This window comes from Sarcophilus harrisii, chromosome 6, assembly GCF_902635505.1.
Source record: "Sarcophilus harrisii chromosome 6, mSarHar1.11, whole genome shotgun sequence".
In the NCBI taxonomy this organism is placed as follows: Eukaryota; Metazoa; Chordata; class Mammalia; order Dasyuromorphia; family Dasyuridae; genus Sarcophilus; species Sarcophilus harrisii.
The window spans coordinates 235,234,411-235,251,832 of record NC_045431.1 but is presented as its reverse complement, the minus strand read 5'-3'; the positions used below and the strand labels follow the sequence as shown (position 1 = coordinate 235,251,832).

Sequence of the window (17,422 nt, the reverse complement as noted above, 5' to 3'; positions counted from 1 at the left end):
GGAGTCCTGGTTCTCTGGCTTCCCAGAAAGGTTGGAGACAGAGCCGCGGGGAGGGGAGATCACAGGCCCGGCCCTCCCGAAGTCTTTCCTCTCTCGGGGGGGCCCTGTGCGGGAACGGACTTCTGAGGAACGTGGGCAGTGGCCCCAGAAGCCAGCTTGGGGGCTGTGATGGCTCGGGCCGAGCGCGTTTGGAGCAGGGCGAGACTCGGCCACGCTGCGTCCATTCGCTGGCTCAGATGCCAGCCCTGCCGCGTCCTTTCTCCCCTGGCTCTCTGCTGAGAGCAGCGTGACCGATCACAGCTCCCGGTCCTTGTAGAACATGGCGCAGCCTGGCCCTCGGGGCCATGGAGCTGAGTGCCTAACGGCGAGCATGGCTCATGGCCTGGCTTAGGCTGGGATAGTGGGCATCTCCCCTCCCCGGCTTTGCTCTGGCTCTTGTGTTTGGGGTTCGATTTTCTCCACTTTGACTCGCTGAACGTTCCCTCTTTCCTTACTAGCGGCGGGCCGGCAGTGGGTGCTGGGCACAAAGCAGTCTGGGGCCCCCGGGCCCGAGCTTGGCTTCCGGTGCCCCCAGGGGGGCGCATCGGGTCATCAGTAAGAAGTCGAGAGAACCCCCGGGCTGCGGCTGGGCCCTGGCAGCAAGGAGACGGGAGGGGAGGGAATAAGCACTGAGCGGTGCTTACTGTGCGCCAGCGGGTGCTGAGAGTTGGTGGAGAAGCGGAGGATGCGCCAAGGTCCAGGAGGAGGAGGACAGGGGGGGGCCGTGGATTGGGCAACGCTCAGCCCCGGGCGGCTTTGGAGAGAGCAGGCTGGTTGGAACTGGCAGCTGGAAGCCTGATTGGAAGGGGGTAGGTGGGGAGATGAGGAGGGAGGTGGCTTCAAGAAAGAGGGAAGAGAAACCCTGTAGCTTAAGCAGAGACATGGACCGAGTCAGGAAATAAACATTTATTAAGCACCTTCTGCATGCCATGGATATAGAAAAAGGCAAAGACAGTCCCTGCCCTCAGGAAGCTTTCAGTCTCCTCATGGAGGTGGGGCCCAAAAAGCAGCTGAAAGGAGGAATCCCTAAGGGGACAGGGGAGAAGATGGGGCTGGGCATTGGGGAGGAGCTCCAGGCACAAGGGCTTGGGCAGAGGGTCCTGGGGAGGACGGTGAGCTAGGACGGAGGTTCCTGCCTCGTTTGAGGAAGCCAGGAGCACAAAAGTCAGCCAGGTGGGGAAGGCAAAGCAGCAGCTGGCAGCCAGGAGAAAGGGGAGGAGGAGGAGTGAGGGAGTGTGGCTGGGTGGGGAGGGACGGGCTGAGGGAGTGTGCATGGGTGGGGGGCAGCGCAGGAGGGAGGGGGAGGATAAGGGAGAGATGGGTGGGCCATAGTGCTGGGGGGGGAGGGATGAGATCACTGGAGTGAGGGAAGGAGTTGCCACATCTAGGGGGGTTAGGAAAGGAGGAGGAAGAAAGGGCAGAAGGCAACTGGGAGATGGAGTGGAGGGAGGAATATCCTCCATCAGTAGAACAGTGCTAATTAGCATTGCTGTAGCACCTATTGTATGCGCCTGAGAGCTTTCCCAAACAGGACCTCATTGGATCCTCTGGGTACTTCTTGGCAGGCAGGATGGGAGGGGGGGAGCGGCGGGGGGGGGGGGGGGGGGGGGGGGGGGGGGGGGGGGGGGGGGTGTCGGTTGTTGGCTGCGCCCAAGTCCAGACCGGACCGGATTGGAGCGCGTTCATCGCTTGTGTGAGCCGAGGGGCTGGGGGCGGAGCCGCCCTTCCCGGCCCCTCCCACCCGGCCCTGCGGCCCGCCCCTCCCGGCACCTCCCTCCCGTGCCTCCCGCTCCTCCCAGGTAGGAGCCGCACACTGGGCCCTTGTGCTGCCGGCTCTGACGCCGCAGCTGTTTGTCTTGTGGGGCCGGGCTTCCCCTCTGGCTGGCCGCGTCCTCATTGGCTGGCCGGCAGAGGGAGGTGGGCAGGCGCGCCGAGTGTCCCGGGCACTTGCTGAATGTGGTTGGACTCGTTTTCGGGCAGCCCCAGAAGGGAGGGAGCAGAATCTGGTGACGGGAAGGAGTCCCTGCCCCGCGCCCCGGCCCCTCCGGGCTTTGTCTGGACCATGGTCGGAGACCATTGCAGCCTCCCCGGAGACAGAGGCGCGCTCGGCCCGCCCCCCAAAACTGCCCTGAGCTGCAAGATGGTCCTGCGGGCGGTGGGCAAAGTGCTCAGGTAAAGGACCCGCCCCTGCTCCCCTGGCGGGGGGGGCGCCCGAGGGTGGGCTCCTCTGGGGGCCCGGGGGAGCCCAGGGCCCGAGCACGTTTGCCTCTTTCCTAAATCTTAGGGTCCTGAGTGTGTGTGTGTGTGTGTGTGTATTTGCGCGCGCGCCCAAGCTCCCCTGGGAAAAGGCAGACAGTCCAAAATGCGTCATGTGTGAGTGTATGTGTCTGTGCGCGCGCGCCCCCCCCCAGCTGGGGGGCCCCCTTTTCGTTTCCTAGTGAGAGCCGGGGAGGGTCGGCACCTAAAGCGGCCGCCGTTGGCCGAAGCTCCCGAGAGCCAGCGGGATTCTGGAGCTCCCCAGTGTCCCGGGCTGCGAACGTAATTGGGGCCAGGCCAGCAGGGAAGTCCCTGGGACCCAGAGACTCCCTCGCGGGAGGAAGCACGGAGTCCTGCCTGAGGCTCTGCCTCTTGGAGCCCCCGGCGCCACCTGGGCTCTGCCCCCCCAGCCCCGACTGGGGCCGTTGCGGGCCACATGGGAAGTGCAACACTTTCTGTCCCTGCCCCTGCGGGTCCGTAGCCAGGAAACCCCCACCCCGCTGCAGCTCGGGGCGGAGCCTGGGGGAGGGGGGGGTGCTATTCTGTCCCTTCTGGTCTGGGGCGGACTCCCCTCCCCCCTCCCGTGAAGGAAGCCCCGGCACAGCCAGAGCCACTGGGGTTGCCTGTGCGGGGGCTGCTGTGCTTTAGGGGGTGACTCAAGCCCGCGGCGGCCCCAGGGAAGGTGGGGCCTCCGGCTCTGCTTCTTGCTGGCCGCCTTTCCCTTCCTTGGCTTAGGAGAGGCCCGCGCTCTGCTAGGGATGGGCCCAGAGCATCGCTGCCTCCCACCCACAGACCGGCAGGTGCTCACCGGGCTCCAGGGGACTGGAGAAGCCCCGTTCAGACTTGCCCTGGACTCGTCGCTCCTCAGGAGTGTGAGTGTCTGCGAGTGTGTGTCTGAGTGTGAATATGTGTGTGAGTGTCTGAGTGTAAGAGTGCCGGCATCTGGGGGGTGGAAGGAGGGCGCTGTGTGCACACTCGGGTACGTGTGTGAGCGTGTGAAGACCAGTTCGGCCACTAGCCCCCTGCGCCTTCTCCCTCCGCAGCCCGCCCGAGCAGAGGGTGAATTTGGCCCATAATCCTCAGGTTTTGTTGGGCTTTCCAGTTCCTCGCCCCAGACTGTGCATCCAAGAAGTGCGGGGCTGTGGGTGTTTGGGCCTGGACTGAGGGCTTCGACATCTGGCCCCGTTCCCTGGCCTGGAGCAGCCTGGCCACAGAGCGGCCCCCAAAGCCGGCCCCTCGGCACCTCTTCCCCCCAGGGAGGTGGTGGTTGGGCTGGAGCTGCTGCTTCCCTTCCATAGCTTTGGTCAGCCATCTTTTCTGCTGTCGGGTCTCCACGGTGCCCCTGGCTCTTCCCTCTCTCTCCGCTGACTCTTCAGAAGGGTTACAGGAGAGCCCCCTGCCAGGCCTTCTTCTAGCCCCTGGGGTCTCCAGCCAGTCCGCCACCACCCTGGTCACCCTCTTGAGCCAACTGCTTATCTGCCACCTGCAGGGGAGGGCTCAGACTTCAGCATTGGGGGGTTCCCCACAGACCCAGAACCTATAACTTTGCCCCGAGTCTCAGAAAACTGGCCAGTGCTTCCCAGTTGTGGCCGTTTTCCCGGGGCCCAACCGTGGTGGTGGCCACCGGGCCGTGGTAGCTCGAGTCCCGCCTGTGCTGTGGATGGGTCTGCCGGGGGGGGGGGGGGGGGGGGGGGGGGGGGGGGGGGGGGGGGGGGGGGGGGGGGTGTCCTGCAGCGATGGGGTTGCCCGGGCCATCCCCGGGGAGCTTGGCGGAGTGTGCGACCGGGCCATCTTGAGGGTTCCTTTTGTTAATGCACCGCCCGTTCCCCCCAAGAGCTCGGGCTAAGCTTCTGGCTGCTGCTCATTCTCTCTGGCCGCCCAGCCCCACAGGGAGCAGGTTAGCTAAAATTTGGGCTGGGGAAGTTTTGGTCGTTGAAGCTCCTTGCCATTGTAACCCTCCAGCCTCCTGTCTCGTGGTCCGTTTTGAGCTGCTTGGTGCGCAGGGTCGATTGGCCGATTGCCAGGTTTTCTGTTCGATGATGTCATGATCTGGATAATATTCTGCATCCTTCATCCACTTGGTTTTTCCTTTGTGAATGGGGACCCCGACCTGCCACCCTCACGGCCCCCCTCTGAGGGGAGTCCATCTTTAACGTGGGGCCTTGTTTCCCTGGTGCCTCGGCTGCTTTTTGTGGCCAGAGCGTTGCCGAGCACGGTTGTTCCCTTTGTGAAATCTTGCTTGCTGGATGCCAGACTTTAAGGAGAGCCTTCCAGGCTGCCTCAACTCTTCTTTTGGGACAGTCGCCGTGGAGTCCGGGCCTGTCTCCTAGGAGGTTCTCCCCAGGTTTCCCCCCAGAGACCCTTCTCAGGAAACGGTGGCGTGCACAGGAGGTGGGGCCTGCCTCCCGGATGCCTTTTGTCTCTGGGAGGGAGTGTCCAGTTCCAGAGAGTGATTGATCCCCTTTCTCAGCTTTGGGCCCCATGGGCCCTCACCTTACTGTGTGTCCGTTAGGCAGCCGAGCAGCCTTCCCTCTCTCTGCGCCCGACTCCAGTCCAGGTATGTTGGTCCCACTCGGCCTGACCGTCTGCCCAAAGCCCTTTCTGGGGTTCCTGCCCTGCCATCCGTGCTGGGTGCCCTTAGAATGGGCACGGATGCCTTGGAGGCCCGGCTCCGAGGGCTCCTTGCCGGGCGCTGACCGACCAAGCTCTTCTCAAGGGGGTCTCGCTGCCTCTGCTCTTTGTCGTCGTCGCTTTTCTGTAAAACTTTCGGGAGACTTCCTTTTCCGACCCTGTTCTGCCCCTTGGCCGCCATCTTTCCACCTGCCCGTGGTCTTAGTGTTTCGGGGCCTTTGGGGCCCCTTGTTGTGATCATTGACTGGGAATTTTTAACGTTTTCTCGTTTTCAGCATTTGCTGGGATCGGGCTTTGCTTCCATTTTCTCCCCCTCCTCCCTCCCCCTTCCCCAAGACAGCGAGCAGCCCGACCCGGGTCATACCTGCACAGTCATAGTGAACGTTTTCCACATTAGTCATGTTGTGAAGGAGGAATCAGAACAAAAGGGACAAAGCCGAGAAAAGCAGCAGCAGCCGAGTGGAAGTGCTCTGCTCGGATGCTCGGGGCGCAGACGGCTCGGCGGCTTCCTGCCTGTGGGGCCCTGACTCCACTGGCTTTTGGGGCGGTCTCTCGATGCACCGCGGGGCTCCAGGGAAGGCAGAGCCTAGCCTGCCTGGGACCAGCTGCAGCCCCGGCCTTTTCTGGCTTCCAGCAGGGTCTGAATTGGGGTGTTGGCGCCCCAAGCTCAGGGACTCTCAGGCCCCGAGCTTCCTGGCCTTGCTCCTGGGGAAGCTGACTTTTGGTGGGCCAAAAATGCCCGTTCCTTGGGCTGCTCTTCTCGTCCCTTTCCCTGTTGCTCCCTGCCGGGGACTTTCTCCTAAAAGCTGCTGTTTTCGGCAGGCAGGTGGGTGAGGGGAGAGTGGGCCGGCCAGCATTATCCACTGATGTCAGATTAAAAAGTTCTGGGCTGTGGGCCCGTGGGCATGAGTTGGGTGACCTTCTGTGCCTCAATTTCTCTATAAGATGAGGGAATGATTGCCTCTACTCAGCCTCGTTGTGGCCATCAGATGGCAGAGGAGCAGCTTTCTGCCAGCCTCCCAGTACCATAGAAATGCCCCTGTGGCGAAACGCTTCCTTCTCGCCTTTGTCTCCAGCGTCAACATTCTTTTCTGGGGGGTGGGTGACTTCTGCCCGGGCCCCTTCTCCAGAGCAGATCACTCTGCCTTGAAAGAGAAGTCAAGGACTTGTGGGCCAGATCCCGGCATCTCTGCCCAGGGGAGAGTGGGCACCAAAGGGGCAAGCTCGGCATCTTGGCTCTGGCAGAGGCAGAGGCTTTGGCTGACTGAGGAGGGTAAGGATCAGAGACAGATTCTTAGAAACTGCAGCCAGAGTCTTTTATCCATTCAACAGGGCAATTATGAAATACTGTGTTCTAGGTGTTTGGGAAACAAAGCATTTCTGTGGCTATTTAAGGTTTGCATAACACTTTGTGTACCTTTTTTTTTTTCTTTGTGATACATATTTTTTAAAATAAAAGCTTTTTACTTCCAAAATACATGTAAAGATAGTTTTGAACATTCACCCTTGCATAACTTTGTATTCCAAATTTTTCTCCCTTCCTTCTCCCCTAGACAGCAAGTAATCCAGTGTCTGTTAGACATGTGCAATTCTTCCAGATGTATTTTCACATTTGTTGTGTTAAAAAGAAAAATCAGATCAAAAGGGGGGGGGGGGGATGAGAAAGAAAACAAAATGCGAGTGAACTACAACCGAGTGAGAATGCTATGTTGTGATCCACACTCATTTCCCATAGTCCTCTCTGGGAGTAGGTGGCTCTCTTCATCACTCAACAAGTGGAACTGGTTTGAATCATCTCAGAATTGATCATCGTAATCTTGTGGTTGCCGTGTACAGTGATCTCCTGGTTCTGCTCATTTCCCTCGGCATCAGTTCATGTCTCTCCAGGCTTCTCTGACATCATCCTGCTGGTCGTTTCTTACAGAACAATAGTATTCCATAGCATTCATATACCAGAACTTGGGCAACCATTCTCCATTCACTTTCCAGTTCCTGGGCCACTCCACAAAGGGCGGCCACAAACATTTTGGCACCTGTGGGTCCCTTTCCCTCCTTGGGGGATATAAGCCCAGCAGAAACACTGATGGGTCACAGGGTGTGTTCAGTTTGATAACTTGGAGCACAGTTCCAAAATGCTCTCCAGAATGACTGGATCCATTCACAGTTCCAGCAACAATGTCCCAGTTTTCCCAGTATGTAGTGGTAAGAGTTCTCTTACTTTGCCTTCTCTGACCAATAGTGATTCAGAGCACCTTTTCATATGACTAGAAACGGTTTCACTTTCTTCATCTGAAAATTCTCTAATCATATCCCTTGACCATTTTTCAGCTGGACAGCGGCTTGTATTCTTATAAATTTGAGTCCAAATTTATTCTCTATATTTTAGAAATGAAGTCTTTATAGAACCCTTGGGTGTAAAATTCCCCCTCCTTTTCTGCTTGCCTTCTAATCTTGGCTGCATTGGTTTTGTTGTACAAACTTTTTAACTTAATATAATCAAAATGACCCATTTTGCAGTGCATGAGTTGTCTGGTTCTTCTCTGGCCATAAATTACTTCCTTCTCCACAGATCTGAGCGTAGCCTATCCCTCGTTCCCCTAATTTGCTCATAGTATCAGTCTTTATGCCTAAGTCATGAACCCATTTCAGTCTTGGTTTGGTATAGGGACGCTTTCTGTGTTTTATACCATTTGCTCCTCACAACAGTTTTGAGGAGATGGGGACCACAACTGTTCTCACTTTATAGATGGGGGAAACTGAGGCAGTCAGACAGGTGACTGGGACAGGATTTGAAATCGGGTCCTCCAGGTTTCGCGTCTCTGCCCGCACTGGTACGAAGCCGTTCCTGCTCTCGGGGGCTTACAGAAGTTGTGTGGGAGAGTGAATAGTGTGGGTGTGCAGATGAGTAAAGGCGGGTCATGGTGCTCTGGGTGGGTGGGGGGACAGTGGGGCTGCGGCTGCAGCCTGGGCAAGGATGGGGAATGATGGGGAGGCCCTCGAGCCTGGAGACAGCTTCTTGGCAGTTTGGATATGAGAAGGATGGGCTGGAGAAGGGAGAGGCCGGGAAGCCCCCCGGGCAGCGCTGGCCCCAGTGTAGGCAGGGAAGTACACCTGGGAAGTGGGGACAAGGCATTGGGGGTTGGGGGGCACTGCCGGGCTGGCAGCCCCATTGTGTGCTGGGGGAGAGGAGGAACGAGCCGGGGGTGGCTCCAGGGTAGGACTCTCGATGCCCCAGAAGCAGGGACACCTGTCAGGTGAAGGACACCCTTGATAAAGGCACAGACCCTTTGGGACCCCAACTGAGTGACCCTCGGCATCCCACCCCCACTTGCCGAGCCTGCTCCCAGGCCACAGAGCTCCTCATCTTTTCTCTGTCTCTGTCTGCCTTCTGTCCATCCGTCCACCTGTCCACCTGTCTGTCTGTCTGCCTTCTGCCTGTCTTTTTGTCTGACTTCTGTCTGTCTGTCCACTTGTCCACCTGTCCGCCTGTCTGCCCTATCTGTTCTGGCCATCGATCAGCTCCGACCCTTCTCCTTGGCCAGCACCGGCCCCTTAACGGTCTCTGGCCTGGCTGCGGGGCCGGACCCGTTCCTTCCAGCACGCCCTTAAGCAGCCTGTGTGTGAGGGCCCCTCCTCTCTCCCCCTCCCTGCCCCGTCCCTGCCAAGTCCGTTGGGTCATAGAGGGTGGGGTGGAGGAGGACGGGGCCTGCATTCGGTCCAGTCCTTAAAAGGGAGAGGAAATGATGGCCCTCTGCGAGGGGAGGAGCCGGGCTGGGAAGCCAAGGATGCCTGCAGTGAGTCAGGTCTTTGAGAGCCATCAACAAGGGGGGCTCCTGGAGGAGGGGCCGGGGGCATGGGGAGCTGGCGGCGCTGCCAGGAAGAGGCCCGTGGGCAGCCCGGGGCCGGCACGCCTTATGAGGAGAGAAGCTCGGTGTTCCTGGCCGACTTCCAGCCCCTTCCTGCCCGGGGCTTCTGTCCCAGCCCCGGCCCGGCTGCCTTCTCCCCGGCCTCTCTCCTTCTTCCCAGAGGCAGCCTCGGCTTGGGCTTCCCCGATGGCCTTGTGGGTGGGCCAGCACCCGCCCAGGTTCCCAGCCCGCTGCTCTTCTCTGGCCTTTTTTAAACCTAAAAAATTCATTTCTTACTTTATTTTCAGCTCTAGATTCTTTCCCTCATCCCCTCCCTCCTCTCCCCCCCCCCCCCCCCCCATTGAGAAGGCAAGAAACAGAATTTGTGACAGATATAAAGTCATGTAGAACATGGGGGGAGGAGGGGGCCCGGGCAGCCCTGCCAGCAAGAGGCCTGCCTGGCCTGTGGGCAGCTTGGGGACCACTTGGTGGCGCTGTCCGTTGGCCCAGGGCTCTGGCCACCCCATGGGCCCGAGGCTTTCCTTGGTGCTCTGGCCGGGAGCCCAGGCGGACGTCTCTGCTTGGTCCCCACGACGCCCGGAGGCCCAAGGCCGACCTCGCTCTGTCCCAGGGCCCCGGCGGGCACCCACTGACGGCCTTTTGGGGGGGGGGGTCTGCTGGGCGGGGCTCTCCTCCCGGTGGGGCCCCAGGCAGGGGTGTCCCCCAGGGCCACGCTCTCCATGCCCTGAACGGCTGGAAGCTCCGCCAGCACAGGGACTCGCTGGGGTGGGCAGAGCCCAGAGAAACTTGTCTTGGGGCGGAGTCAGAGGTCCCTGAAATTGCTGGGGAGCCATGGAAGGATGTGGAGAGTGGACACGGCGGTCGGAGTGGCTCTGATTCTGTTGGGCGGCTGGTCCCCGTCCTCAGAGGCGCCCGAGGGTCTGCACCGTGTCTGAGGCTGACCTCGGACTGCTGTGCCCCCTTCCCCCCCCCCCCCCCCCCCCCCCCCCCCCCCCCCGTCTGGCCGGCCCGTCACCTCGCGCTCCCTTGTCTCTGCAGGAAGTCCAAGGCGAAGCCCAACGGGAAGAAGCCAGCCCCCGAGGAGAAGAAGCTCTACCTGGAACCGGAGTACACCCAGTCCCGGATCACGGACTTTGAGTTCAAGGAGCTGGTGATGCTGCCCAGGGAGATCGACCTCAACGAGTGGCTGGCCAGCAACAGTAGGTAGCCCTCCTGCGGGGGCGCATCCTGCGCTCGCAGCCCCCTGAGACCCCGGGGGGGGGGAGGGAGGGGCCAGCCCCTCCTTGGGGCTTCTGCGGAGTCAGCATCTGGCTTTGGGGAGAACGGCTGTTCCGGCCCCTGAGCTGCAGGGGCTGCTTCCGCCTACCCTGGCATCGACCTTGGGTAACCAGAAGCCCCCTGGGAATTGTGGAGACCCCAGGAGGGACCGGGAGTGAGGCCCTTGGGAGGCCTCCGGGAGGTGCCCAGTATGAGGGAGCGGGTCAGGTCCTCAGGGGCTGCTACTTGTACCAGCTCTGTCTAGTGGCTCCAGCCTCCCCCCCCCCCCCCCCCAATTCCCCCGGCCACTTCCCTGGGAAGGTTAAGGCTTGGCCTGGGCTCCAGAGCATTTGGGGAGGGTACTGGACACAGCGGGCCCTGGTGCTGGGGGATCCTGCCTGCCTGCCGTCGTCCTCCCAGGGAACAGGGAGGCTTCTTATCTGGGAGGCCGGCCCTGCCTGCCCCTTCTTGTCCAGACTCGCCGAAGCACTCCCCTCTGGGACACCCACTTGGGCTGTCAGGGTGCACGGGTGGCAGCTGCTCGGGACTCTGGCCCCCTGGGCGGGGGCTCTCTGTGGCTCCGAGGGCCTTTGGCCCGTAGGACGGCCCCCAGCGCCCAGTGGAGCAGGGCAGGGGGCCCCGGCGTTGGCAGGAGCTCAGGGCCGACCCCCCTTCTCTCTGTCCTCTCTCCCAGCGACCACCTTCTTCCACCACATCAACCTCCAGTACAGCACAATCTCCGAGTTCTGCACGGGAGACAGCTGCCAGACGATGGCCGTGGGCAACACGTGAGTGACCGGGGACCCTCGGGGCCGGCCGGAGCTGCCGAGGCTAGCCTGGCCCCCACGCGCCGGGCTGCAGCCTCCTGCACCTGACGGGCCACACGCTTAAGAGAGTGGAGGGAAGCTCCAGGGCGGGGGCCACTTCCCACTGATGCCCAGGTGCAGAGGAGGCGCCGGAGCAGGGCCCCCCCCTCAGCATGGGGGAAGACGGACCCGGCCTTATCTGATCTGATCCTGGACTTAGTATTTCATGCCACTCCAAATGGTTCTTAGGCAGAGACACTTGTGCGAGTGGCGGCTCCCCGTGGCCCCCGCTGGCCCTTCAGGTCCCGTTCAGAGTCCTTGGTGTGGCCTGGACCGCTGGGGGCTGCTCTCTTGGGCCCTTCTTCAGTTTCCTTATAAATGGTATTTTCTCTGGATGGGGGGAGGGGGTCGGGCTTGTTGTTCCTTTTGACTCCTCTCCTTTCAAGGCTTTGGGGAGAACCTTTAGAGGTAGCAGTTGATTTGTCCCAAATCAAGGGAGGTGGAGCCGGGGAGGCCCTGGTTTTCCCTGGGCTGTCTCAGCGGTAGGAGAGAGAGGAGTGGTTGTGAGCGTGTCGGTGTCTCTGCAGCGCCTTGTGATTCCAGGGGAGCGCCCTCTGATGTTACCCCTCGGGGAGGAGTAAGGGGCCTCCTTGAGGCAAGGAGAGCTTGGTGCTTAGGCCGAACTTAATCATCAACAAGCACCTACTAAGTGCTGAGCACCGAGGACATGGAGAAGGGCAGAAACCTGGTCCTTACCTTCAAAAAGCTCACACTCCAAGGGAGAGACAAGGGAATGTGGAGGCAGAAAAGGGCTCTTGTGGAAGGTGGGATTTGAAACGAGTCTTGAAGGAGCCAGAAGACAGAACATCCCAGGCATGGGGGACAGCCAGTGAACATATGATGGGCAAGGAAGAGCAAGCTGCTGGGTTGTGTCTGTGGAGGGATGCAGGCACGTGGCATGCATGTATAACCAACCTGAAAAGGCAGCGAGGGACCAGGTGGGAAGGGCTTTAAAGCCAAGCAGAGGATTTCATCCTAGAGAGAAAGGGGAGCCGCTGGAGTTAATTGGGAAGGGCTGTGATAGGGTCAGTCCTACACTTAAGGAAGAGACCATTTTATCCTAGGGAAGAAATAAAAAATAGGGGAGCCCCCAGGGGGGGATTGGGGCAGAGGGGGAAAAGGGAACAGGGGAAAGGAAATGGGTGCAGAGGGGTGAAAGTGACAGAATGCCAGAGGTAAAGTGACCAGAGATGCTGCAGAGGTGAAAGTGACCAGAAATGCTGCAGAGGTGAAAGTGACCAGAGATGCTGCAGAGGTGAAAGTGACCAGAGATGTAGCAAAGGTGAAAGTGACCAGAGATGCAGCAGAGGTGAAAGTGACCAGAGCTATTGCAGAGGTGAAAGTGACATGCCTTGCTACTGTGTTGGATTTGGAAGGTGAAAGAGAACAAGGACTCCAGGATGAGACCTAGGTTTTGAGCCTGGGGGATTGGAGGATGGTGTCGCCCTCCACAATAATGGGGAAGAAAGGTGGAGAAAGGTGTTCTCAGAAATAGATTCTGAGAATGGGACTGGGCAGGCTAGGAAAGAGAAGGGATAGCTCTCTGGCCAATCTAAAGAGGCTCTTTTACTCTTCCTAAGATGGTCAGCCTGGGATCTCTGAGGGCCAAGGCCTCGGTGTGCTCTCCACGAACAACAGGGACCAAAAGTTGCCCAGAGGGTAAATAAATGAGGTCCACAAATGCTGTGGCCCTTGCTGGCGGGCTGGGCCCAGAGAGTGAAGAAGAGAACTCCTCTTTTCAGGCTGGAGAGAGCTCCTTAACCTGCCTTGATGCTGAATGAAGCCCAGTTAATGAGAGACATGATTTGGGCCACCCCACCCTGCATCTCTGCTCCACCTTTGCAGCCTTCAGGAGTTTCCCTGTGTGAATAGCCATCCTAAAGGAAGTGACTGAGCCTCCTGGCTGGAGCCCTGAAAGGCCTTGGAGGAGGAATAACAGCCCTTTCCCTTGGAGGAATAACACCTGCTTTTAGTACCCATTCTAGAGGGGAGGAAACTGAGGCTTATCAAAGCCTAGACTTGGCCAAGGTTGCTTAGTCCGGAAGACTCAGGATTTCAAAGCCATGTCTGGCTCGAGGCGAACAGAATGGGCGAAGGGAGAATTCTGGATTGCCTTTGGGGAGCGTTGGCAACTTGGTGTCACTAGGGGGCTGCACTGGGGCCGTTGGGCCTGGGGGCCGCAGGCCAGGAGTGGGTCTTAGGTGACTTTCTCAGCTGGAACTTCTCTGTAAGGGCTTTCCTGCCTTTGGCGTCCTGGGAAGCTTTTGTGCCAACAGCCCCACCAGGCAGGGAAATGGGTGAAGGCCGAGAGGGCAGAGGCAGACCCGGCTACCACACATGTCTCCGCCCTTCCTGGAGCTCTTCAGTCGTGGGCTTCCTTCCCTAGGAAAGATCTCCCCTCCTCGGGTCGCCTCAGCCTAAGCAACTCTTGCCTGTGGCCCCCATCATGAGACATTCAAAAATGGGTTCCCCTCTTTCCCTCTCCTCTCCTTCCCTCTCAAGTCTTAGTCCTTGAACCCCCAGCTTCTTCCTCCTCCCCAGTCCCCTGGCTGACTCTTTCGTGTGAGGAGAGGGCAAGGGCCCAGCTCCTTGGCTGGGGAGGTGGAAAGGCTGTTCCCATGGGGGGGGGGGGGGCAAGGAAAGTGGGCCGACAGCATTGGCCCTCCCTCAGCTTGAGCTGGGGGCTCAGTAGGGTAGGAGAGCTGCTGCGGGCCCATGGGGCTTGTGGGTAGTGCCAGCTAGGAGGAAGCAGCGTGGCTTGCCTGGGACTGCTGGGCCCTGAGGAGCCAGCCAGGGGGGGCGGCTGACCTGGCCCGGCTCTGCAGCCTCGGGCATTTCTTGGCTGCTGTGCCCTGGATTCTGTTTGTGTCCTCGCTGGATCCAGATTGTGGTGGTTCCCCCCCCTCCCCGCCTTCCCCCCCCTTCTCAGCATTAAGTTACAGCCTCCCTAGGAGCAGGGAAGCTCATCTCCTTAGTGTAGCCGGCCACACGCAGTAGGTGCTTAATGCATGTTTAGGTTGGCTAGGGAGCCTCTGCAGGGCAGGTGTTTCGGGGAGGGCGATGTTTGGGGGCCTGGCCAGGCGGGGGATGGGGCAGGCTTGGCGAGGGGGCAGCCGGGCTTGGTGACGCTCCCTCCAAGGCTTCTTGGTTCCCCGCCCCCCAGGCAGTACTACTGGTATGATGAGCGGGGAAAGAAGACCAAGTGCACGGCCCCCCAGTACGTCGACTTCGTCATGAGCTCGGTGCAGAAGCTGGTGACGGACGAGGACGTGTTCCCCACAAAATATGGTAGGCCTTCTGCCGCGCCCCGGACTGCCAGGGCCAGAGGGGGGTTCGGGGGTGCCCCTGCCTGGGCCCCTCCTCAGCCAGGAGTGCGCCTCCTGCTGCCTTGGGGAGCTTTGGGTGTCGGGGCTCCTGGGGGGGGAGGGGGAGGTTCTGGACATGGGTTTGGGCAGAGAAGAAGCGTGGACTGGCCCCTTAGCCGGCCAGAAGTGAGTGGGTGATCTCCCAGGGGAGCCTGCCCCGCCAAGAGCAGGGGAATCTGGAAGGGCTTCGTGGAAGGGGTGGCCCCTGAGTCTGCCCTTAAAGGCAGAGCGCACTTCTCTAACAGCGAGAAGCGGAGCAACCGCTTCCAGAGAAGTGGGCCAGTTCTGGGGCGGGGGCAGTCCGCGGCCCTGGCCCCTCCCAGGGGTAGGGAGTGCCTGGGGGAGAAGGCGGGGACAGGGAGGCTCTGACGTGGCCTCTCCGCCCCCAGGCAAGGAGTTCCCCAACTCCTTCGAGTCTCTGGTCAAGAAGATCTGCCGCTACCTGTTCCACGTGCTGGCGCACATCTACGCGGCGCACTTCAAGGAGACGCTGGCCCTGGAGCTGCACGGACACTTGAACACCCTGTACACACACTTCATCCTCTTCATCAGGGAGTTCAACCTGGTTGACTCCAAGGAGGTCACGGTCATGGATGACCTCACGGAGGTCCTGTGCAGCGGGGGCGGCGGCGCGGGCGGGAACGGGGGCAGCGGGGGGGCACAGAACCACGTGAAGGAGAGATGAGCCTTCGCGGGGGCCAGGGCGCGCACCAACCCGGGAACGGCCCAGCCCTCGTCTCTCTCTCCTCTGCACGGGCGCGTCCGCCTGCCCGCACCCCCGTCCCACGCGCACCCTCACGGGCGCCTGCTCGCGCACTGACTCTCGGCGGACTCAGGAGACGGGGCCCGGCCCCAGGACTCGCGGCTCGGCGCGCGGAGGGAGCCCCCGGCCGGAGCCGCGCCCGGCTTCTGGCGGCCCGCGCTTCCCTTGGTCCGGCCTTCTTCCTGCCTCCGGCCTCCCGCGCGGAGGGGCCGCCCCGCTTTCTGTCGGGAGAGTGACCCTGCCTCCCGAAGCGGACGGACGGCGGACCCCGGGCTGGACGGCTTCGCTTCTGGCGTCCCTTTGACCTGGATCCCCTGCAAGCTGCCCCACCCCCAGCTCGTGGGCGGAGAGCTTCCTGCTGGTGACCGGTGGGCGTGGCCAGGGGAAAGGAAGGGTGTGTCCAGGAGGGGTCCCGAGAAGGGGCCAGGGCGGTGACGTCACCTTGGGCTTCTTTTAGTTCCTCTGTTCTATAATAATAAAAAGATCCTCCCTCAGGCCTGAGGCCTGTTTCTTGGGGGGGGGGGGGTCGGGGGGGGGGGGGCAGCCCTCATCTGCCTGATCCTTCCGGGGGTGTCACCCAGATCAGCAGGACGGAGGGGAGAGCCGGCCCCAAGTTCCTGGTGCCCGGGTCAGCGCCCCGTACACCTGCCGCGGAGGGCGGCTTGTCTTTGTCCGGGAGGGTCCAAGGGCCGGGACCCTGTCGGGCAGCTCTGAACTATCTCCGCCAAACCACAAAAGGCAGGAGCTCAACAAGAGCCCCCTGCACTGAGGAGGCAGCCGGGAAATGGCACTTTGCTGAAAGTGCCGCAGGTAATGAATTAACTTGAATGCTTTACATCTTCTCACTGATAGCAGCCACTGAAGGCCTCAAAGACTTAGTAGGAGAAATAGTAAGTCTCTAAGAGTTGAGTCCTAAATGCACCCATTTCAGAGCTAGACAACTCTAACTGACGACCACAGTCAGACTCGAATAGATTTTAGAAACGTTAGAGGCGGTACGTCTCTGCGGGAATAGGAGTTTGCTCATCTGAAAAGAAAAATTGACCTTGTGTTAGGGAGTCAACATGCAGGGGGGAAAATAGTGATATTATTAAGCGTCTTTGACCACATTGCAATAAAATGGACCATTAGAGAAAAGATTAAAAATTAGCTGGAGATTAAATCTATTTTTAAAATGAGTTAAAATTGAAAGGAGAAAGAAAATAAATCGGAACTGATTTACCCAAAGCAAAGCAGCACGTGAAATGTTAAGGTCATTAAAAAGAAAAACCCCCGAAAGCTTTGTGAGGGATGGATTTGAGAGGGGAGATACTGGGAGCAGGAGATCCTGGCTTCATCTTCTTGTTCCTTGTTGAAGAAATATTCTGAACATAAAGAACCTTTTCGTCCACTTCAGTGACACAAAGGAGGGTTCTTTATGAAAATCAAGAATGCTTAGTGTGTGTGTGTACAGATGTGGATTATAGACTGTAGGGAGTGTGCACGTATGTATGAGCATGTGTGAGCCGCAGATGCTGCGCGGGGGCTCGGGCCCTTCCCGCAGCCACTGTGGGTGGCAAGAAGGATCGCCGATGAGCCAGTAGTGCTGGTGGCCCCAGAAGCCCGGGAGCTGGAGCAGAGAAGATAGGGCGGGGTCCTCCATGGGGCTGAGGTGCAGTGAGAGGAGAGAATGGGGGGAGAAAAGGGGGCAGATCAGCCTGGAGGACGGAGGCCCTTCTGGAGAGTGAAGAGCTCTGGGTAATGCTGAGCTGAGAGAAGCCCCTCCCTGAGGGAAGGGGAACCTCCAGGAGCCATGGGAATCATAGACAAATCCCGGAGGATGAGAGGTCAGTGGCAGGGGGGGCGGGGAGCGGGGAAGAGGAGCCCAAGTGCCACAACCAGCCAGAACCAGCCAGGTAAGGAGCCGGAGGGACACGGGCCAGGCTGAGGAGTAACTCCTGGGCCCATGGGCTGAATGTACCAGAACCAGCCAGGAAGGGAGTGGGCCTAGGGCTGAATGACTGGGGGGAGGGAGGCTTCCCGCCTGGCCTGAGAGGTGAGAGGACCGCAGATGGGCTCAAGGTGGGGGAGGTGCCTTACCTGGGCCTTTGGTGAGCGTTTAACCCTCAGTGCCACAAATCCACGGGCCTGGCCGGGACTGAGAGGAGGCTCCCATCCAAGAGCCACGCGGAAGGGTGCAGGCCCGGGGGAGCAGCCTCCCCTACTCCGGGTCTTGGGAGGTCAGCGAACATTTATTAAGCTCCTACTGTAGGCAGTCTCTGCCCTCAAGGAGCTGGGACCCTGCGGTCACAAAGGAGGGGGCCGTGGGATGGGGCCTCCCCAGCTGGAGGCAGAACCGTCCTTGGGGGATGCCCGGAGGAGGCTGACGGCCTTCCTGCA

The 17,422-nt window shown here is 60.0% G+C and overlaps 1 protein-coding gene across 2 annotated transcripts; it reads left to right on the top strand.

The window, feature by feature from the left end:
* The first annotated feature begins 1,935 nt into the window (after positions 1-1,935).
* Positions 1,936-15,539, top strand: MOB2 (MOB kinase activator 2). 2 transcript variants are annotated; one of them, XM_031942558.1, is made up of 5 exons: positions 1,936-2,211; positions 9,831-9,991; positions 10,744-10,837; positions 14,079-14,203; positions 14,670-15,539. In XM_031942558.1, exons 1-5 carry the CDS (start codon positions 1,994-1,996, stop codon positions 14,963-14,965), a joined length of 894 nt encoding a protein of 297 aa, XP_031798418.1. In that variant the 5' UTR covers positions 1,936-1,993; the 3' UTR covers positions 14,966-15,539. The 2 variants fall into 2 exon arrangements, with proteins under 2 accessions (XP_031798418.1, XP_031798417.1); XM_031942557.1 differs by lacking the exon at positions 1,936-2,211 and adding an exon at positions 8,964-9,010.
* The last annotated feature ends 1,883 nt before the right edge of the window (positions 15,540-17,422 follow it).

Excerpts from the sequence above, each read along its gene's own strand:
- MOB2 (XM_031942558.1), top strand. The coding sequence starts at position 1,994 with ATGTGGTTGGACTCGTTTTCGGGCAGCCCCAGAAGGGAGGGAGCAGAA. Across the intron at positions 2,212-9,830 it reads GCGGTGGGCAAAGTGCTCAG|GAAGTCCAAGGCGAAGCCCA; the intron begins GTAAAGGACCCG and ends TTGTCTCTGCAG. Across the intron at positions 10,838-14,078 it reads ACGATGGCCGTGGGCAACAC|GCAGTACTACTGGTATGATG; the intron begins GTGAGTGACCGG and ends CCCGCCCCCCAG.